The sequence below is a fragment of the Tamandua tetradactyla genome, chromosome 4 (assembly GCF_023851605.1).
Source record: "Tamandua tetradactyla isolate mTamTet1 chromosome 4, mTamTet1.pri, whole genome shotgun sequence".
Taxonomy (NCBI): domain Eukaryota; kingdom Metazoa; phylum Chordata; class Mammalia; order Pilosa; family Myrmecophagidae; genus Tamandua; species Tamandua tetradactyla.
The window spans coordinates 198,773,348-198,794,085 of NC_135330.1; the positions used below are offsets into that span (position 1 = coordinate 198,773,348).

General features: G+C 41.7%; 1 protein-coding gene across 1 annotated transcript; it reads right to left on the bottom strand.

Moving 5' to 3' along the window:
• Positions 1 to 14,696: 14,696 nt before the first annotated feature.
• LOC143679653 (uncharacterized) lies at positions 14,697 to 19,753 on the bottom strand. Its single transcript, XM_077155882.1, has 5 exons — positions 19,566 to 19,753; positions 19,295 to 19,455; positions 16,385 to 16,441; positions 15,601 to 15,690; positions 14,697 to 15,378 (listed from the first exon to the last, which is right to left on the bottom strand). Exons 1-5 carry the CDS (start codon positions 19,587 to 19,589, stop codon positions 15,363 to 15,365), a joined length of 348 nt encoding a protein of 115 aa, XP_077011997.1. The 5' UTR covers positions 19,590 to 19,753; the 3' UTR covers positions 14,697 to 15,362.
• Between the last annotated feature and the right edge of the window lie 985 nt (positions 19,754 to 20,738).

Consider the following 20,738-nt stretch of genomic DNA (forward strand, 5'->3'; position numbering starts at 1 on the left):
CATACGAACCGTCTGAAGTATACAGTCACTGCCCACAATATCATTCTACAGTTGTGCTGTCAAATCCCGTGATCAATTTTAGAACATTTTCATTACTCCAGAGAAGAAATAAAAATAAAAAATGAAACTCAAATCTTCCCATATCCTTTATCATCCCCTATTAATGAGCCATAGTATCAGTGTAGTCCATTTGTTACTGTTGATGAAAGAATATTAAAATATTACTGTTGCCCATAGTCCTTAGTTTGCAATAGGTACATTTTCCCATATACTACTGTTTGAGTTAGTAAGCTGCTGGAATGTGAAACACCGGAAATGGAATGGCTTTTTAAAAGCCCCTTTAGGGACTTTTAGGGTGGCGATGATGGCTCAGTGGTAGAATTCTCACCTGCCATGCTGGAGATCCAGTTTAGATTCCCAGCCTGCCCCATGTAAAAAAAAAAAGGGGGGGAAGAATTTATTAAGTTGCAAGTTTACAGTTCTAAGGCAGTGAAAATGACCAAATTAAGGCACCAACAAAAGGTTACCATCACTCAAGAAAGACCAATGAAGTTTGGGATTTCTCTTCCAGCTAGAAAGGCACATGGCGATGTCTGCTAGCTTTCTCTCCAGGAATCTTCAATGGCTTTCCTGGGACTCTGTCCCTTCTGTTGACTCTGTAGGTTCTGACTGTAAAGTTGTTCCCATATTGGTTCCCTCTTAAAGGGTCTAGTAAGCAACCCCACCTTGAATGGGTGGAGACACATCTCATTAGACACTGTCTAATCAAAAGTTATCATCTGCAATTGGGTGGGTCACAGCTCCATGGAAACAATCATAAAGGTCCCACCCAGCAACATTGTATGAAGATTGAAGAATTTGGTTTTTTAGGGGGTACACAACAGATTCAAGCAAGCACAACCACTCTATTATTAACTCCTTGTAATAGTGTCAAAATTTAACACCACTGAGTATGGTGTAGATTTTTCATATATACCCTTTATCATGTTGAGGAAGTTTCCTTTGATACCTAATTTTTAAAAAAATTATTTATTTATTTTTTTATTTTTATTAATTAACGGAAAAAAGAAAAGAAATTAACCCAACATTTAGAAATCATACCATTCTACATATGCAATCAGTAATTCTTAACATCATCACATAGATGCATGATCATCGTTTCTTAGTACATTTGCATCGGTTTAGAAGAACTAGTGACACACCAGACAAAGATATAGAATGTTAATATAGAGAAAAGAAATAAAAGTAATAATGATAGTAAAAAAAAAACAAAAAACAAAAACAAACAAACAAAAACAAACAAACAAACGAACAAAACCTATAGCTCAGATGCAGCTTCATTCAGTGTTTTAACATGATTACTTTACAATTAGGTATTATTGTGCTGTCCATTTTTGAGTTTTTGTATCTAGTCCTGTTGCACAGTCTGTATCTCTTCAGCTCCAATTACCCATTATCTTACCCTATTTCTACCTCTTGCTGGACTCTGTTACCAATGACATATTCCAAGTTTATTCTCGAGTGTCGATTCACATCATTGGGACCATACAGTATTTGTCCTTTAGTTTTTGGCTAGACTCACTCAGCATAATGTTCTCTAGGTCCATCCATGTTATTACATGCTTCATAAGTTTATCCTGTCTTAAAGCTGCATAATATTCCATCGTATGTATATACCACAGTTTGTTTAGCCATTCTTCTGTTGATGGACCTTTTGGCTGTTTCCATCTCTTTGCAATTGTAAATAACGCTGCTATAAACATTGGTGTGCAAATGTCCGTTTGTGTCTGCCCTTAAGTCCTTTGAGTAGATTGCCAGCAATGGTATTGCTGGGTTGTATGGCAATTCTATATTCAGCTTTTTGAGGAACCGCCAAACTGCCTTCCACAGTGGTTGCACCATTTGACATTCCCACCAACAGTGGATAAGTGTGCCTCTTTCTCCGCATCCTCTCCAGCACTTGTCATTTTCTGTTTTGTTGATAATGGCCATTCTGGTGGGTGTGAGATGATATCTCATTGTGGTTTTGATTTGCATTTCTCTAATGGCCAGGGACATTGAGCATCTCTTCATGTGTCTTTTGGCCATTTGTATTTCCTCTTCTGGTAGGTGTCTGTTCAAGTCTTTTTCCCATTTTGTAATTGGGTTGGCTGTCTTTTTGTTGTTGAGTTGAACAATCTCTTTATAAATTCTGGATACTAGACCTTTATCTGATATGTCATTTCCAAATATTGATACCTAATTTTTGAAGTCTTTTTATTAAGAAGGGTATACACTCATGCTGAATTTTGTCAAATGCCTTTTCTGCACCAGTTGAGATGATCATGCGTTTTTTCCTTTTTGATTTGTTAATGTGGTATATCACATTAATTGATTTTCTTCTGTAGAACCACTCTTGCATAAAACTGCTATCCAAGAATTCTGTATCTAGCAAAACTGTCCTTCAAAAATGAGGGAGAGCTTAAAATATTTTCAGATAGACAGATACTGAAAGAATTTGTGAACACTACAGGCAGATAAGAAAAGACAGGAGAAAAAGGTTTGGAGAGAGTGTAGAGATGAGGATTAAAAATGAAGGTAAAGAGAGAGAGAGAAAGAGAGAGAGAGAGGGAGAGAGAGAGAGAGAGAGAGAGAGAGAGAGAGAGAGAGAGAGAGAGAGAGAGAGAGAGAGAGAATAAAATCCCAAAGAATCGTAAAAGAAAGCATTTCTTTACAAAAATAACATTAAATGTTAATGAATTAAACTCCCTAATTGAAAGACATTAGACTGGTAGAATGAACTAAAAAACAGCACATCTATATACTTTCTTCAAGAGACTCACATTAGACCTAAAGACAAAAATAATTTGAAACTGAAAAAGCAAGGCTAGGAGAATGTATGACATGAGAAGGAAAGAAAGAGGATAAAAACTGGGACTATGTAATGTAACGAAACCTACAATGGACAATGACAAAGATTAAAAGCAAGTCTTTACCTAAGAAGAACAAACGAATGTCACCATTGCAAGGCATTGAAGATGGGATGTTGTATGGAAAAATACAATTAATGTAAACTAGGGTCTGTAGTTAACATTGGCATTGGAGTATGCTTCCATTAATTATAACAAAAGCAATATACCAGAGCAAATTTTCAACAAGAGGCGGATATAAAGGAGGGATATGGGATTCTTGTTGCTGGTCTCCTTTTTATTTTTCTCCTTCTTTTTTTTACTTTTTCTTTTCCTCTTCTTTCTTTATGGAAGAAATGGAAATGTTCACATATAGATTGTGGTGGTCGATGCATAACCATATGATTGTATCAGAAGCCAATGATTGTTTACTTAATATGGGTTGCATGGTGTGTGAATAAAACTGTTTAAAAAATAAACAGAAAGATACAAATGCTGGAGAAGGTGTGGAGAGAGGGATATACCTACACACTGTTGGTCAGCAGTCCCTCTGGAGGGCAGCGTGGTGGTTGCACAGAAGGGTAAGTGTAGGGTTGCCATATGATCTTGCAACCCCATTATTAGTTACATACCTGGAAAAAGTGGAAGCAGGGCCATGAATGGACAGTTGAACATTGGTGTTTATGGTGGCATTATTCATGATTTGCAATGGATGGAGGTGGCCTAAGGGTACATCGACTGATGAAAGGAAGGGCAAATAGTGCTGTACACATATGATAGAAGGGTAAGTGGCTGACGAGGGAATGAAGCTGTGAGGCCTGCAGCTAGGTGAATGAGCCCTGAGCACATTATGTTGAGTGAAATAAGCCAGAAATGAAAAGACAAGCATCAAAAGGACTCACTACTATAGACTAACTATAATGTGCAAACTCTGAGAACTGAATTTGAGAGCATAGATTATCAGGTAGTGGAATATAGGCATTTTGGGCAATAGACATTTAGAGAGAACAGAATGTTCAGTAAGGCTTATTGTAAAGATTCCTTGATTGTAAACCCTCCTTCCAGTCACATTTATTTCTGAGTTTAAACTGTTATTTCTAAATTCAGAGAAGCTGGGAATTTTGTGTATAACCTGGTTATTCCCTGGAACTTTGGCTATCTGTGACACCTGAGACTCAGAGTTAGAATTCTGTCAACATTATCCCAGAGAGCAACTTTTAAAGAAGTTGAAAAAGAAATCAGACTTCATCTAGAGATATAAGTAAAGGTGATCTGGTCAGGACTAAAGTAAATCAAAATACAGGGTAAAAGATGATATTGACTGTGTTTTAAAACTTCAAATTCTGTGTGAGACCAAATGAAGTGATGTTATTTGGTACAAAATATATGTTTTATATAGCACACTATCTAATTTAGCCTGTATGGTCAGTTTATTCAAACACCATAATTACATGGAAGCTTGAATAAGGAATGAAATATTGTTATTTTGTATAGTGTTTTAGTTGATTAATGCCACAGAACTGCAATATACTACAAGTAGGTTGACTTTTTTTTTTTTTTTTTTTTTTTAAAGGAAAGACAGAGAGAAGGAAGGAAGGATAGAAGGAAGGAAGGAAGGAAGAAAGGGAAACATCTTTTAAACATTTTCTTGTTTTATTGTATTCTGTTTCTCCGTTTTTGTTACATGGGCTGGGGCCGGGAATCGAACCGAGGTCCTCCGGCATAGCAGGCAAGCACTTTGCCCGCTGAGCCACCGCGGCCCGCCCAGTAGGTTGACTTTTATAAAGGGAATTTATTAAGTTAAAAGTTCACAGTTTTAAGGCCATAAAAATGTCCAAAATAAGGCATCCATTACAAGACACCTTGATTCAAGAACGGCCAATAGTGTCTGGAACACCTCTGTCAGCTGGGAAGGCATGTGGTTGGCCTCTGCTTGTCCTCTGTCTTCTGATTTTAGACAGTTACCACAGGAAAGTTTTCTTACTACATCTCCAAACTTCTCTGTGTCAGCTCTGAGCTTTTTCCAAAATGTTTCCCTCTTAAAGGACTCCAGTAAGCAGATTAAGACCCACCTTGAAAGGGTAGAGACACATCTCTTTGGAAACAAGCTAATCAAAAGGTCTCACCCACAACTGGATGGTCACATCTCCATGGAAACAATTTAAAAGATCCCATCCTAAGCAATAAGTCTGCCCCTACAAGACTGGATTAGGAAAAAGTACATAGATTTTGGGGTACACAACAGTTTCAAACCAGTATATATAGGTTAACATAATACCCTGATACATCCCGGAGTAATTTGGGCAGAAAATTTAAAAAGTATTTGCAAACTCTCCTTGAGGGACTGGGGAAAAATGTGGAAGTATTAAAATTCCCCAAATGGGGAACTCTTGATGTTCTTGCAAGCATTAGGGACTCCTAATTTAAAATTCTCAATCTTGGGGCTTACCCTTATGAAACTTACTCCTGCAAAGGACAAGCTAAGGCTATTTATAAGTATGCCTATGAGTCACCCCCGGAGAACCTCTTTTGTTGCTCAGATGTGGCCTCTCGCCCTAAGCCAACTCTTCAACTAATCTCACTACCCTCTCCTCCTACATGGGACATGACTCCCAGGTTTGAGCCTGGCCCTAGCATCGTGGGATTGAGAGAGCTTTCTTGACCAAAAGGGGGAAATGAAATGAAGCAAAATAAAGTTTCAATGGCTAAGAGATTTCAAATAGAGTTGAAAGGGCATTCTGAGGATTATTCTTATGTATTATATAGATATTCCTCTTTAGTTTCTAGTGTATTAGAATAGTTAGAAGGAATGACCTGAAACTGTTAAGCTGTAAAATCCAGTAGACTGGATTCTTCATGATGCTTGTATAACTATATAGCTTGTATTGTGTGACCATGTGATTGTTAAAACCTTGTGACCGACACTCCCTTTATCCAGTTTATGGGCAGATGGGTAATAAAGACAAAATAAATAAATAAATAATAGGGGGAATAAGGGGCATGGGATGTTCTTATATTTTTATTTTTTTAGTAATGAAAATATTCTAAAATTGATTGTGGTGATGAATGCGCAAATATAGGATACCGTGGGCCACTGATTGTATACTTTAGATGAATATATCTTAATAAAATCGCATAAAAAATCAGCTGGCTATAGATGTGTGGCTCTATTTATAGACTCTCAATTAATCCCATTGGTCAGTGTGTCTACTGCCACACTAGCCCCAGGCCACTCTGACCACCGCAGCTCTGTAGTGTGGTTTAAAGTCAGGAAGTGAGTCCTCCAACTTCCTTTTTCTTTTTCAATGTTTTTGGTTATTTTGGGCCCCCTGCCCTTCCAAAAAATTTGATAATTAGCTTTTTAATTTCTGCAGACTGTTGGAGTTTTGACTGGGATTATTTTGAATCTGTAGATTAATTTGGGTAGAACTGACATCTTAATGATATTTAGTCTTCCAATTCATGAGCACAGAATGTCCTGCCCTTTATTCACATCTTCTCTGATTTCTATATGTAATGTTTTATAGTCTTCTTTGTAAATGTCCTTTACATCCTTGGTTAAATTTATTCCTAGATATGTAAATCTAAAACATTCTTGGTTAAATTTATGCCTAGATATTTAAATCTAAACTTTCTTGGTTAAATTTATTCCTAGATATATACATTTTTCCTAGATTCTTTTACTGTTATTGTAAATGGAATTTTTTTCTTGATTTCCTCCTCAGATAGCTCATTACTAGTGCACAGAGACACTACTGGTATTTGTGTGTTGATCATGCATCCTGCCACTTTGCTGAACTTGTTTATTAGCTTTAGTAGCTTTGTTTTAGATTTTTGGGACTTTCTATATACAGGATCATACCATTGGCAAATAGTGAAAGTTTTACTGTTTTGTTTCCAATTTGGCTGCCTTTTATTCCTTTTTCTTATCTACCTGCTCTGGCTAGACCTTCCAACAAAATGTGAATAACATTTGAAGAAGAATGGTGACAGTGAGCTTTCTTTCCTGTTCCAGGTCTTAGAGAGAAAGGTTTCAGGCTTTGCCCACTGAGTACAATGTTAGCTGTGGGTTTTTCAATTTGCCCTTCATCATGTTGAGAAAGTTTCCTCTTATAACTATTTTTGAGTGTTTTCTCAAGAAAGGATGCTGGATTTTGTCAGATGACTTTTTTGCATCAAAAAACTAGATGATCGTGTAGTTTTTCTCCTTTGACTAAAGTGGTGTGTTACATTAATTGATTTTCTTGTGTCTAGCCATCTTTGCATACCTGGGAGAAAATCAACTTGATCATGGTGCATAATTATTTTAATGTGCAATTGGATGTGATTTGCTAGTATTTTGCTGAGAATTTTTGCATCTATATTTATAAGAGACCCTGGTCTGAAATTTTCTTTTCTTGTAGTATCTCTAACTAGCTTTGGTATTATTGTAATATTGGCCCCATGGAATAAGTTAATGTTTTCTCCTCTGCAATTTTTTGGAACAGTTTGAGTAGGATTGTTATTAATTCATTTTGGACTGAGTGGTAGAATTCATCTGTGAAGCCATCTTGTCTGGGTTTTCTTTGTGGGCAGGTTTTTGATAACTAATTCAAACTCTTTTTTTGTGATTGCTCTGTTTAAGTCTTCTATTTCTTTTAAAGTCGGTGTAGATTGTTTGTGTGTTTCTAGGGATTTGTTCACTTCATCTTGGTTGTCTAGTTTGTTGGCTTACATTTGTAGCATCGTTCCCAGATTCTTTTTATTTCTATAGGGTCAGTAGTAATGTCCCCTTCTCATTTCTGATTTTATTTATTTCAGCACCTTCTCTTTTTTATTTGTCAGTCTAGCTAACTGTTGGTCAATTTTATTGATCTTCTCAAAGAATGAAGTTTTGGTTTTGTGGATTTTTCTTTCTTTTTTTTTTTAGTCTCTATCTCATTTGTTCTTGTCCTAATCTTCTGTATCTCTTTATTTTTCTTTGCTTTTAATTAAGTTTGCTGTTCTGTTCCTCCAGTTGTGTGATTAGGTCTTTGATTTTAGTTTTCTCCTTTTTAAATATATGTATTTAGGGTTATACATTTCCCTCTCAGCACTGCTTTCACTGCATCCTGTAAGTTTTGATATGTTGTGTTCTCCTTTTCATTTCTCTTAAGATATTTACTAATTTACCTTGCAATTTCTTCTTTAATGAACTGATTGTATAAAAATGTGTTAATTAACTTCAATATATTTGTGAATTTTCTAGTTTTCTGTGTGTTATTAATTTTCAGCTTCATTCCATTATGGTCAGAGACAATGCTTTGCATAAGTTAACTATTTTTTAACTTATAGAGACTTGTTTTGTGACCCAACATGTGGCCTATACCGAAAAATGATCCATGAGCACTTAAGAAGAATGTGTATCCTGCTGTTTGGGAATGTAATGTTCTCTATATATCTACGAGATCTATTTCATTTATCATATTATTCAAGTCCTGTTTCCTCCTTGAAGCTCTGTCTAGATGTCCTATTTATTGATAGTCTCTAACTATTATTGGAGTCTCCAATTATTACTGTAGAGACTTCTATTTTTCTTTTCAGTTTTGCCAGTACTTGCCTCATGTATTTTGGGGTGACATGGTTACGTGCATAAATATTTATGATTGTTGTTTCTTCTTAGTGGATTGCTCTTTTTATTAAGATAGAGTGCCCTTCTTTGTATATACTTTGCATTTTAAAGTCTATTTTGTCTGATGCTGGTTCAGCTACCTTGGTCCTTTTTAGTTACTATTCCATGGAATGCATTTTTCCAACCTTTCAATTTCAATTTCTATTTGTGTCTTTGAGCCTAAGGTGAACAACATATAGTTGCATCATGGTTTTTTTTTGTTTGTTTTTAATCCATTCTTCAATGTGTGCATTTTGACTGGGGAGTTTAATTCATTGACATTCAGTGTTAATGTGTAAAGGCAGTATTTACTTCAGCTATTTTTTCCTTTTTTTTTTTTTTTTTTTTGGCATGGGCAGGCTCTGGGAATTAAACCTGGGTCTCTGCATGGCAGGCAAGAATTCTGCCACTGAGCTACCATTGCACTGCCCTCCTTTGGTTTTTATATGTCATTTAAAAAAATCTCTTTCTTTATCCTTTAGTTACCCTTATTGATACTCTTCATTTCTTCATCCTGCTGCAAGTGATACTCTCCTGTATTTTCCTATCAAACTGCAGAACTCCCTTTAGTATTTTTTGTAAAGCAGGCCCTTTGTTGACAAACTCTAAGTTTCTCTTTATCTGTAGATATTTTGAACTCTTCCTCATTTTTGAAGGTCAGTTTTGTTGGATAAAGAATTTGGGGCTGGCAGTTTTTCTCTTTTAATACCTTAAATAGATCACACCAATGCCTTCTCACCTCCATGGTTTCTGATGAGAAATTGGTGTTTAGCCTCATTGATGATCCTTTATGTGTGATGAATCACTGTTCTCTTGCAGCTTTTAGAATTCTCTCTCTGTATCTTTGGCATTTTATATTATGATTAATAGGTGCTTGGGCTAGGTCTATTAGAATTTATTTTCTTTGGAGAAAGTTGCACTTCTCGGACACGTATATTTGTCTGTTATAAGAGTTGGGAAATTTTCATCTATTATTTCCTCAAATATTCCTTCTGCCACTTTTCCCTTCTCTTCTCATTCTGAGACACCCAGAACACATAGTGTGTACTTTGTAATGTCACCCAAATCTCTCAGACACTGCTCAATTTTTTCTATTATTTTCTTTTTCTGTTCTTCGATTTATAAGATTTTTTCTTTTTTTGGCATGGGCAGGCACTTGGAATCAAAGCCGGGTCTCCAGCATGGCAGGCGAGAATTCTACAACTGAGCCACCATCGCATCGCCCAGATTTATAAGATTTTGGTTGTCCTGTCTTCTAGTTGCCTGATTCTTTCTTGTGCCTGTTCAAATCTGTTGTTGTATGCCCCTAGCATGCTTTTAATCTCTTCTATTGTGCCTTTCATCCACATTATTTCTGTTATTTTTCTATATATACTTTCAAATTCTTCCTTATGCTCACACAATGTCTTCCTAATATCCTTTATTTCTTTATGAATATTTTCCTTCATCTCTTTAAATTGATTTAGGAGATTTGTTTGATAATTTGTTCCAAATTCTATGTCTCCTTTGAAGATTTCTTTTTCCCTTGGTTTGGCCATATCTTCCTATTTCTTGTGATTTTTTGCTGATGTCTAGACATCTGATTATCTTGATGAGCTTACACTGAAAGTCAGCTTCTATCTCTTGCTTAAGTTTTTATTGTTGATTGGCTTTTTTTTTAAGCTCTTCTTTGATGGTTAATCTGCCTTATTCTAGACCTTTAGAATAGTCAGTGTGTAACTGATCAGATTTTTTTCAGCCTTCTATATCAGATTCTTATACTGGATATGTGGTACAATTTTTGAGGTTACACTCTGTGCAATTGTTTCACCTCCAGGAGAAAGCGTCTGTTTCTTTGTACCTTCTTTGGTAATCTTGATCTGTTCTGTTTGTTTTTATGCAGAATCTTCTCCCCAGCTCCTTTGATTTGTCTAAGCGCCCTCTTTCACTAGCTGCCCTGTTGTCCTTACACTTTTCATTTTTAGGGATCTTCAGCCTTACAGCTGTTCAACTTAAACCCCCTCCCTGTGACTGTTTTGTCTCTGGTTTCTTCCCCTATTAGGGCATTGTGCCCCAGGGAGCTGGGTGAGGCCAGTCCAGAAAGGTGGGTCACTCCAGAAAACTCCACTTTGCATTTAGGTGGTCCAGTCAACACAAGGTGGACTGACTGAGTGCGCCACTTTCCAGCTGTGGCTTCTCTATTATTTTCCTCCCCCAGAGGCCCTAATGCATGCGGCTCTCCCAGGTGGCTTGTGTCCTGCCCTGGGTCTCTGAGGACATGGGACCAGGTGCCTGGGTGGGCCACCCCTCGGGTTCTGTCCACTCCTGTGAGTGGCGGTCAGGTCTGGACTGTGGAGGGAGGGATCCCAGCCTCTCTGTCTCCGAGGGGCTCCTGAGCTGTGCAGGACCAAGTGAGGTCAGGGAGAGGGCCAGCGCTCCAGGATGACAATTTCCAACCCTATGTTACCTTTTCTTTGATTCGGCATTTGTGGAATCCTTCTCCAGCCCAGACCATCCTCCAGAGTTTTAAGCAAAGTGGTATTTGTCTTTTATTCACTGACTCTCTGGGGAGGTTTTTCGAGGGATGTCTTACGTTACCATGTTGATGAATGTTTTACATAGATCTTCTCTGCTGTGCTTCAAACACTTTGATGGCCAGGCTGTGACGTATTTGTATTAACAGTTTTTTCAAGTGATTTAAAGTAAGACTTCAGTAAATTATTTTAAAAAAACAAATGAATATATGAAGAAAACTGTATAATACGTAATTGTAAAAGTAAGTGCAATTTTCCAAACCCACTTACATTCTCTAAAATTCTCCTTGGGAGGAAAAAAGGCATATGTAGAAACTATTTTTAATTATTTTAATGCTACTTTTTACTTTTTTCCCCCCTTTTAGGCTATTAGGTTCATGTCCTGCTTCAGGGCTCCATTTCATATTCTTGTGAGCTGATCTTATCTAGGCAAATTCATGAAAATTCTATGTGAGTTGAAAGAAACCACACAGATCTCAAAGTGCAGTTATTCAGTTACTATACACTTATTCACTACATATTTGTGGCGTGCAGAGTATCTGTATATATTATCTGTTGTGGGGTTGAGTCGGGTGGTGCTTAGGACAAGTGTCAAAAAGATAAAAGTGTTGCTTAAGCTGAACCCCAGGGAGGATTTCATTGACTAGACTTAGAAACAAATGCAAATCTGAAGAGGAATTTGCAACTTGGAGAATGCAGGAATGAAACTGTTGGAAATATGATCAATGTTACCAGCAGTGCAGAATCCCAATAAACCCAAACGCAATGCTAAAATGTAACTCTGCAGCATAATGCGGTGTCTTTGCGCAATAGCCTTGTTTATCTTCTTTCGTTAAAGTGATAAATGAATTTCCAACTACCCTTGAGATTTCATAACTCTCAGAAGCAATGCTTTTCTCTTTTAAGATGATTTCAAAGGAAAAATCAAATATTCCAAATCCCATATTGGCAATACTTGGACTGCTTGGACAAACAAATGAATCTCTTTACACTTAACTATACAAGAAGAAAGCTCACATTTTACTTGTGCTCCCTACAATATTTTCTTTTACTTCAGCAAACGACACAAATCCATAAGGATACCCCCTTAAGGGGACACTTCCCAGTAATGACAGTGTTTGGTTGGATGTGATTAAAACATTCCTAGAGGGTGAAATGAGCAGGGTTTATCCTCAGAGATGATGCTGTTGACCCACCACTTTCAGACATGCACTTGAATCCCTTCCCACATGGAGAAAGTTAAACAAAGGCATCTGCTCAACTGCTTCTATGGAAAGTGAGTCTCATTCATTTTTTCTTCGATAAGAATGTAATAAAATCTATTGTGTGCTGGGCATGCCTCAGGGAAATCCTGCGAATGAAGATGGCTCACTTTATCCTAGAGGAGAAGGGCAAAAGAATGGCACTTGCAGTACAATGGTTTAATTTTATTCTAAGAGTAAGGGCAGCTTCTCTGGGAGTATGTGGAAGAACAGCTAATCCGGCCCTGGACACGTTGAAACGGCAGAAACTCACCTTGGCAGCACAGCTGAGAGGTAAGCTAACCGAACAGCTTCATTAAATACCCAGTTTTCAGCTGGGTCACAGAATCCTTCTCTATGGGCTTTTTCTTTTTCAGCTCCTTGGCCTTTGTTGGGGATTAAATCATGTTCCCCACCAAAGGCACGTTCAGGTCCCAAACCTTGGTCCTGTGGTTGTGACCACATTTGTAAACAGGACTTTTGAAGACGTTGTTAGTTAATGTACGCCCAAACTGAGGACCTCTCAAAAGGGCTGAAGTCCTTATAAGCAAAGGAAATTGGGCACAGAAGGAGAAGCCGTGGGGAGCAGCCAGGAGCTAGAAGTCAAAAGAAAGCAGAGGAGGAAGGAGAAGACGCTGCCATAAACATTGCCGCATGATGGGAAAACCAAGCCAGGGATCCACCACAGCCAGCCCCAGGACATCAGCCCCACTCTTTGCAGAGAAAGCATCCATTTAGGATGCCCTGATTTTGGACTTCTAGCCTCAAAATTGTGAGTCTATACCGTGAGCCCATGGTCTAAACCAAACCACTGTGAAGTATTTGTTTTAACAGCTGGGATGTTAGTGTGACGTAACCGCTAACCTGATGCCAGCATAGGATGTGGCTTCTCAGCCCGTGGCAGTTTGCTGTCAGAGTTATGTCCATTAATGACACTAGAAAGATTTTCTTCTTACAGCCCAAAGAAATCAATATTTTGGCACCATTTGTAAGAAATTCAAATTATTATGCATTAATCTTAATGCCCTGTTATTTGAATGATACACTTAAAGAAAATAAAAATGAGAGATAAGCACATCTCCATCATAATGATGGAAATGCAAATTATGGGAAGTGATGATATGTACTGCATTATCTCTGCTTTTTTTCTCTAAATTATGACACTGAAGCATGGAGGAAAATGTTATGTGTTCAGATTTATACCTTTAAGCATAGAAATGAGGTTTCTTGGTTCTTTGGTAATTGTAAGCATTATCATCATCATCATTGCTTTTTATCTATTATCTAATTATTATGTATTTATTAGGTTGAATTATATGACATCATCATAGTGTAGGCAAAGCATAGTTGATTATTGGCAATGTTACATGGTTCAGTCCAAATTGTTGGCATAATCTAGCATTTAAACAGTGGGTTCTGTGGGATAATGACAGGATGGTGTATTACTTAGGGTTCTCTAGAGAAACAGAATCAACAGGGAACACTTGCAAACATAAAATTTATAAAAGTGTCTCATGTGACCACAGGAATGCAGAGTCCAAAATCCGCAGGACAGGCTGTGAAGCCGACGATTCCGATGGATGGCCTGGATGAACTCCACAGGAGAGGCTCACCAGCCGAAGCAGGAATGGAACCTGTCTCCTCTGAGTCCTCCTTAAAAGGCTTCCCATGATTAGATTAAGCATCACTCATTGCAGAAGACACTCTGCTTTGGCTGATTACAAATGGAATCAGCTGTGGATGCAGCTGACATGATCATGACCTAATCCTATGAAATGTCCTCATTGCAACAGACAGGCCAGCACTTGCCCAACCAGATAAACAGGTCCCACCACTTGGCCAAGTTGACACATGAACCTGACCATGACAGATAGTGATTGTAAGAGATGAAGAAGCAGAAGTTGAGTTACTTCAATTTTAAAGTAGGGCAGCAAACAACTGACAGTCTTTGAGGAAATCAGGGTAGCTTGGGAAGGACAGTTGCTATGTCAGACTCATTCTGCACTAATTTTTGTTCCTTTCCTGGGTGAAGTCTTCCTGCCAACACTGGCCCCTGCAAACCTTTTCTCTGATCCTGGCCCCACCCCCATGGGGAGGACACTCATCCCCATAACCCGGCTCGAGCATCCCTCCTCCTGAGGCCTTCCTGCAGGCTGGTCCTTCTCCTACCCACTACCCTCCACACAACAGAACTGTCTGCCTTGTGCCTCTGCTTTTTCCTGTGCCGATGTCAGCCACCGCAGCTGTGACTGCAGACGCACCTGTACCAGTCCGTAAGCCGCGCCCTTTATTTGATATTGCATCACCAGTCTCTTCAACAGTTTTCAACAGATTGTAGGTGCTTAATTAGTGCATTTGCAATAATCCTTATAGCCCCCCCATGTTCCCGCCAGGCCCTGATGTAACTTTTTGTTTCTTTTAAAAATGTTTTTAATAAAAAAAAGTTTTTATTTTGAGACAATGTTAGATGGGGGTTGCAAAATAGGACAGATGGTTCCCCTATACCCTCCACCCAGCTTCTCTGAGTGATCACGTCTTCTGTGATAACTGTGATTCAATTATCAGCATCAAGAAATGACCACTGGCATTATGCTATCAACTATATGTAGACTTCGTTTGTATTGCATCAGTTTTTCTACTGAAAACCTTTATTTTCCTGGATCTGGTTGAGTACAGCACATTGCATTTAGTGTTTTCCTCCAATCTGTGATACATTCTCCATGTTTCCTTGTTCGTGACAGGCAGCCGTGACGGTTGGGTTTGTCTAGTGCTTTCCTTGTGGTGACATTGGGGATATGGGTTTTGGGGAAAACATCTCCAGGGCAAAGTGCTCTTTTCATTGCATCGTCCCACAGGCCACTGTGACAGCTGTCAGCCCGTTCCTGCTGATGTCATCGTGACTGTTTGGTTAAGGTGCTGTTGGCCAGGATTCTCCACCGTCAAGTTACTAGTTCAGCTCTTCTGTAGTAACAGGCCCTTAGCGAATACATCATCCCTCTATTCAACAAACAGCAACCGACTTCTACAGTGGACCAGATACCATCCTAGGTACTGGTATTTAACAACCACAAAATGACCCACAATTGCTTCTTCAAGTAGTTTCCGTTCTGGTGGGAGAGGCACACAATAAATAAGATGGATAAGTAGACTATGAAGGGTATATGTAGTGATTTGTGTTAAAGAGAAAAAAGACAAAGGGAGGGAGAGGGCAGCTGACATTTCGGGTAGGGCTGTGAGAGAAGGTCTTACTGGGAAGGTGACTGTGTTGGTCTGAAATTGTTATGTACCCCAAAAGCCATGTTCTTTTAATCCAATCTTGAGGGGCTGACCTGTTGTTGGGTGGGTCCTTTTGATTGGTTGTTTCCACGGAGACGTGACCCCGCCCATTCAAAGTAGCTCTTAGTCTGCTTACTGGAGTCCTTTAAGAGAGAGGCATTTTGAAGGAAAGCGCAGATGTTTGAAGAAAGAAAATGCCCCAGCAGAAGCCAGAAGGACCCACAGGAGCTGAGAGGGCCATTTTTAAACCAAAGTAGGAAAGAAGGGCCAGCAGCCGCCACCATGTGCCTTCCCATGTGTGTGCATTTGAAAGGATTAGGTTCCCCAGAAAAGCTATGTTTAATCTTGATTCAATCTTGTTGGGGCAACTGTTTCTTTTAATCCTGATCCAATAATGTGAATTGGAGTCTTTGATTAGATTATATGTGGAGAAGCGACACACCCAATTGTGGGTATTAACTTTTAATTAGATGGAGATTTGAGTCCACCCATTCCAGGTGGGTCATGATTAATTTTCTGGAAACCTTTAAAAGAGGAACCATCTTGGTGAAAAGACAGAAACTCAGAAATGACAGAAACCTCAGAGGCCGCAGAGAGAGCAGATGTAGACACGTGGAGAACAGTTACTTCAGAGAACAGGGGCACGGATGTGTAGAGATGCTTGGAGCCCAGCAGACGTTGCCTTGAGATGTTAAGAGCCAAGGGGAGCCAAGATGAAAACAAGCCATGGAGAAGCAAAGTGAGGAGCCCCCACAGGAGCAGAGGCCGAAGGCATCAAAGTGCAGGAGCTGGGACCAGCCACGTGACTCCCAGCTAACAGAGTGTTCCTGATGTTACCGGACAAAGGCTGTGGATTCTTCTGCCCGACACACACAACGACCAATTCCTGAGACACTGGGTTTCAACGAGAGAAAGAGTTTATTACTGCCCACGCAGTAGGAGAGCAGACAGCCTCAAGACCCAAAATCTGTCTCCCCCAACAAAGGGGATTCAAGGTTTTTAAGGATTCTAGCAAGGGGACATGAGGTCATTTCAGATAGTAAATTCAAAGTAGCAAAGCAGAAAAGAAAACATTGTGATCGTAAGTTAACATCAGTTGAAAAGCGCTATCTATCTTTCATTGGCAGAGGCTGGCAGAGCCAAATGGCAGAGCCTAGTGGAGCCGAAAAGAAAACACTGTTAGCAGAGGTTAGCATAAGGAGGCAGAGCGATCCATCTTTTAATGGCAGAGCCTAATGGATATAATTTGCAAATGTGAGGGACTGAGGCTAGTTAACCTTTATAAGAAAATCCTGAAATAAAGGGCTCTGCAGCTTTCACAGCCACACGGGCACCAGGTAAGAGATAGGGCCTTTTACATTCCTTCCAGATGTCCAAACAGCTTAATCACAGTCCAGGGCTTCTAGGGCCTCTCCTTGTCCACTCCAAAATCCCCAAAGCAAAAGGGACGTTTATATAATGATTCAGTAATTAAAATCATCCTTTAAACCTTGTTCTCAGTTACAGTGACCCATCAGTCTCTTGAGTGAAGGTAACCTCTTGTTGGTGCCTTAATTTAGACACTTTCTTTCCTTTGAACTGTAAACTTATAATTTATTAAATTCCTCTTTTAAAAAGCCATTTCAGTTCTGGTATATCATATTCTGGCAGCTTGCAAACTAGCACACCATGTTCCAGAGAAACCCAGATGCCACTGGCCTTTCTTCAGTGAATGTATCCTCTTGTTGATGCCTTAATTTGAACATTTCCATGGGCTTAGAACTGTAACTTGTAACTTCATAAATCCCCTTTGCACAAGCCAATCTATTTCTATAGATTGCATTCTGGCAGCTCTAGCAAGCAGTGACGTTTGAGTCAAGACTTGAACAAGGAAGAGCAAAAGCCCTGGTGATGTCTGGAGATGAGTGCCGCAGGCAGAGAGATGAGCAGGTGCACAGGCCCTGCACAGGTGGCCATGGCAGGGAGGCCAGGCCATAGGGTGGGATAGGTGAAGGGGGAGAGTGGTCAGAGACCAGGTCAGAGCACAATGGAGGATGCGGTGGCAGAACTTGAGTCCCTTGCAACTCAAGGAAGAGTCTTTGGATTTTATTCTGCAGGAGGTAGGCAGCCATCGGAGTGAACACAGGAGTGATAGGACAGAACGAACATTTTAACAGGAACACGTTCACTGTTGTGCTTGGGACAAACTAATTATAGACAAAGACAATAGCAGGGAGGTCAGCTGGCAGATGGTGTGACATCCAGGCAAGCAGGGACGATGGCTTGGACCAGTGCAGCAGCATGGATCTGATGCAGGGGTCAGCTTCTGGATGTATTTTGAAGGTAGAGTTGTGAGGATTTAGTGACAGCTTATGTGAGATAGAGAGACTGGTCCAGGATGATTCCAAGCTTTTTGATTTTATGTGTAGCTTTTATGGAGATTTGAGGGGCAAAGGCTGGGAGTATACGAGGAGGTCGGCTTTGGGCTGAAGGATTTGGTTGCTTATTAGAAGTGTGGAGTAAGTGGTGGCGTTTATAAATCTGAAGTTCAGGGGAAAAGCCCCTACTAAAGAGATAAATCTGGGAGGGATCAGTATTTCAACAAGTCCTGAGAATGGATGGTCAGCAATGCAATGAGTGTAGGCAGAGAAGAGGCAAAGTCCTGAGTGCTCTAACCTTTCGAGGTGAGGGAGGTGGGGCGGAGCCAGGAGAGGACACTGAGGAGCTGTGCGAGAACCGCTCGCCTCCTCTCGGGGTGCTGCACTTAGGGAAAGGATGGGCCATTTCCTTCATGGCGCTCAGCTTCTCTACGCTACACCACAGGGGAAGGGCACAGGCTTGTCCCAAAGGGGACAGAGAGGATTCCGCTGCCATCATCTATCATGATTTATAAAGAATGAAAAGGTGTATTTAGTTTGTTAAAATGTGCCTGTTACCCTCCTACAGTGGGGAAAAGGAAGACAAGGTGGCTGCTTGCTTCTGCTCTGGGTGGCTGCCTGCCCACCTGCCCGTCCCCCTCCTCTCCGTCCTGCCTGCCGTCCTGCCCGCCCACCTGCCTGCCCACCTGCCCATCGCCCTCCCCTCTGTCCTGCCCGCCGTCCTGCCTGCCCACCTGCCCGTCCCCCTCCTCTCCGTCCTGCCTGCCGTCCTGCCCGCCCACCTGCCTGCCCACCTGCCCGTCGCCCTCCCCTCCGTCCTGCCCGCCGTCCTGCCTGCCCACCTGCCCGCCGTCCTGCCTGCCCACCTGCCTGCCCACCTGCCCGTCGCCCTCCTCTCCGTCCTGCCCGCCGTCCTGCCCGCCCACCTGCCCGTCGCCCTCCTCTCCGTCCTGCCCGCCGTCCTGCCCGCCGTCCTGCCCGCTGTCCTGCCTACCCACCTGCCTGCCCACCTGCCCGTCGCCCTCCCCTCCGTCCTGCCCGCCGTCCTGCCCGCCCACCTGCCCGCTGTCCTGCCCGCCCACCTGCCCACCCACCTGCCTGCCCACCCACCTACCTGCCCACCTGCCCGTCGCCCTCCTCTCTGTCCTGCCCGCCGTCCTGCCCGCCCACCTGCCCGCTGTCCTGCCCGCCCACCTGCCTGCCCACCTGCCCGTCCCCCTCCTCTCCGTCCTGCCTGCTGTCCTGCCCGCCCACCTGCCCGCTGTCCTGCCCGCCCACCTGCTTGCCCACCTGCCCGTCCCCCTCCTCTCCATCCTGCCCGCCGTCCTGCCCGCCCACCTGCCCTGCTGGTCGCTTCCAACTCCCACTAGTCCCTGTGGACAGAACTGACCTGGTCAGGGCTGCTTGGGGTGGGGGCCGTGGGTCCCCTGCTCCCCCGAGGATCTTCGCAGGAGGCCCCGATGAGCCCAGGGCTGTGGCGTGGCCGCGGTGACTGCCGTCTGCCCACAGTGCCCCAACAGTGAGGTCAAGGTAATCAAGGGCAGAAACGGCCTGATGAAATCACAACGAACAGCTGCGGGGTCAGAGGCCCAGGCTGCAGGGCACCCAGTATTGAGCCGCCCAGCTCAGCAGGAGGTCTCTCTGTGGCAGGAAGGCCCCACCTGCTCTGCCCCAGGCAGTCGCATAAGCTCTCCGGGCCGGAAGCAGCAGGGCCAGGGACCCAAATTCAGGACCTTGGGACGGGTACAGAGTAGCTCCAACTGCACATTTGCATCAAAACCAACTACGGGAGCACAGAGAAGTGCATCGGCATCCGGGAGAACAAAGGGCTAGGGACGTGCGCTATTTGCACAATTGCGCAAGCCCAGCAGTAGATTCTCTGGTCAGTCCTCTGTGGAGTACAACCGAGCAAATAAACAGAAACAGAACAGGAAGTGAAATGCTTTGATGGCACCCTTTCTTCTGTAAAACACATTCCAATGACTTAGACTGGGCAAAATTTCAGAAAGCTTCTAAAGGGAATGACCCTGAGGTTGCATTCTGGGGCTCAGAACCTGGGGGAATTCACAGACCTCGTTCCACTGGGGGCCGGCCATGCTGTCCCCAAGGCAGCCATCCGTCCCCATTGCACCCAGGATTTTCTGTCTTTTTGAGACTGAGGTGTCATCCTGACTAAGCGACATAACTAGAGCCATGGGCAGTGGGTTTCTCACAATTCAAAGCTCAGCCCCTTGTGCCTTTTAGAGCTGTGTGGTTTTGCATCCATCACATCATCTCTCTTGCCCTTGGTTTCCCCAACTGTAAAATGGTGATATTTATTTGCGTTGTAAGAAAAAAAAACAGATCTAGGTAAAAGTACCTAGCAGTATGCCTGGAATATTACAGATACTTAATAATCCCTTGTCCCGTAAAGGAGTAAAAAGGGGTAGATATTGGAAGGGGCTGATCATTTCCCACATGAGGAATAATCGTGATCTATCCATGCAAATTGCTGATGGGAATGCTATTTGGAAATGAGATAAATACTATCTTGAAAACAAAATGTGGAACAAACCGCCCCAAAGATAATTCATGCATTTTAATACTTATGAAAAGTGGACCAGAAATTTTGCTGCTTTTGTTTTTTTAAGGATTTAGCAGAAATGCAGATCGTGTGATTTATCTTTCAAGCTCAAGTCCAGTCCCACCAGTTTCCCTCCTCCCCGTCTCTTGCTTCTGGGATGTGAGAGTCATCGGGATTCGATCGACCAGGACAGGGGCTTCTCAACACCACTCCTTCAAGCCCATTATGCAGTTCACATTTAGTTTTATTGTTGTTATATGGTTTGAATTAG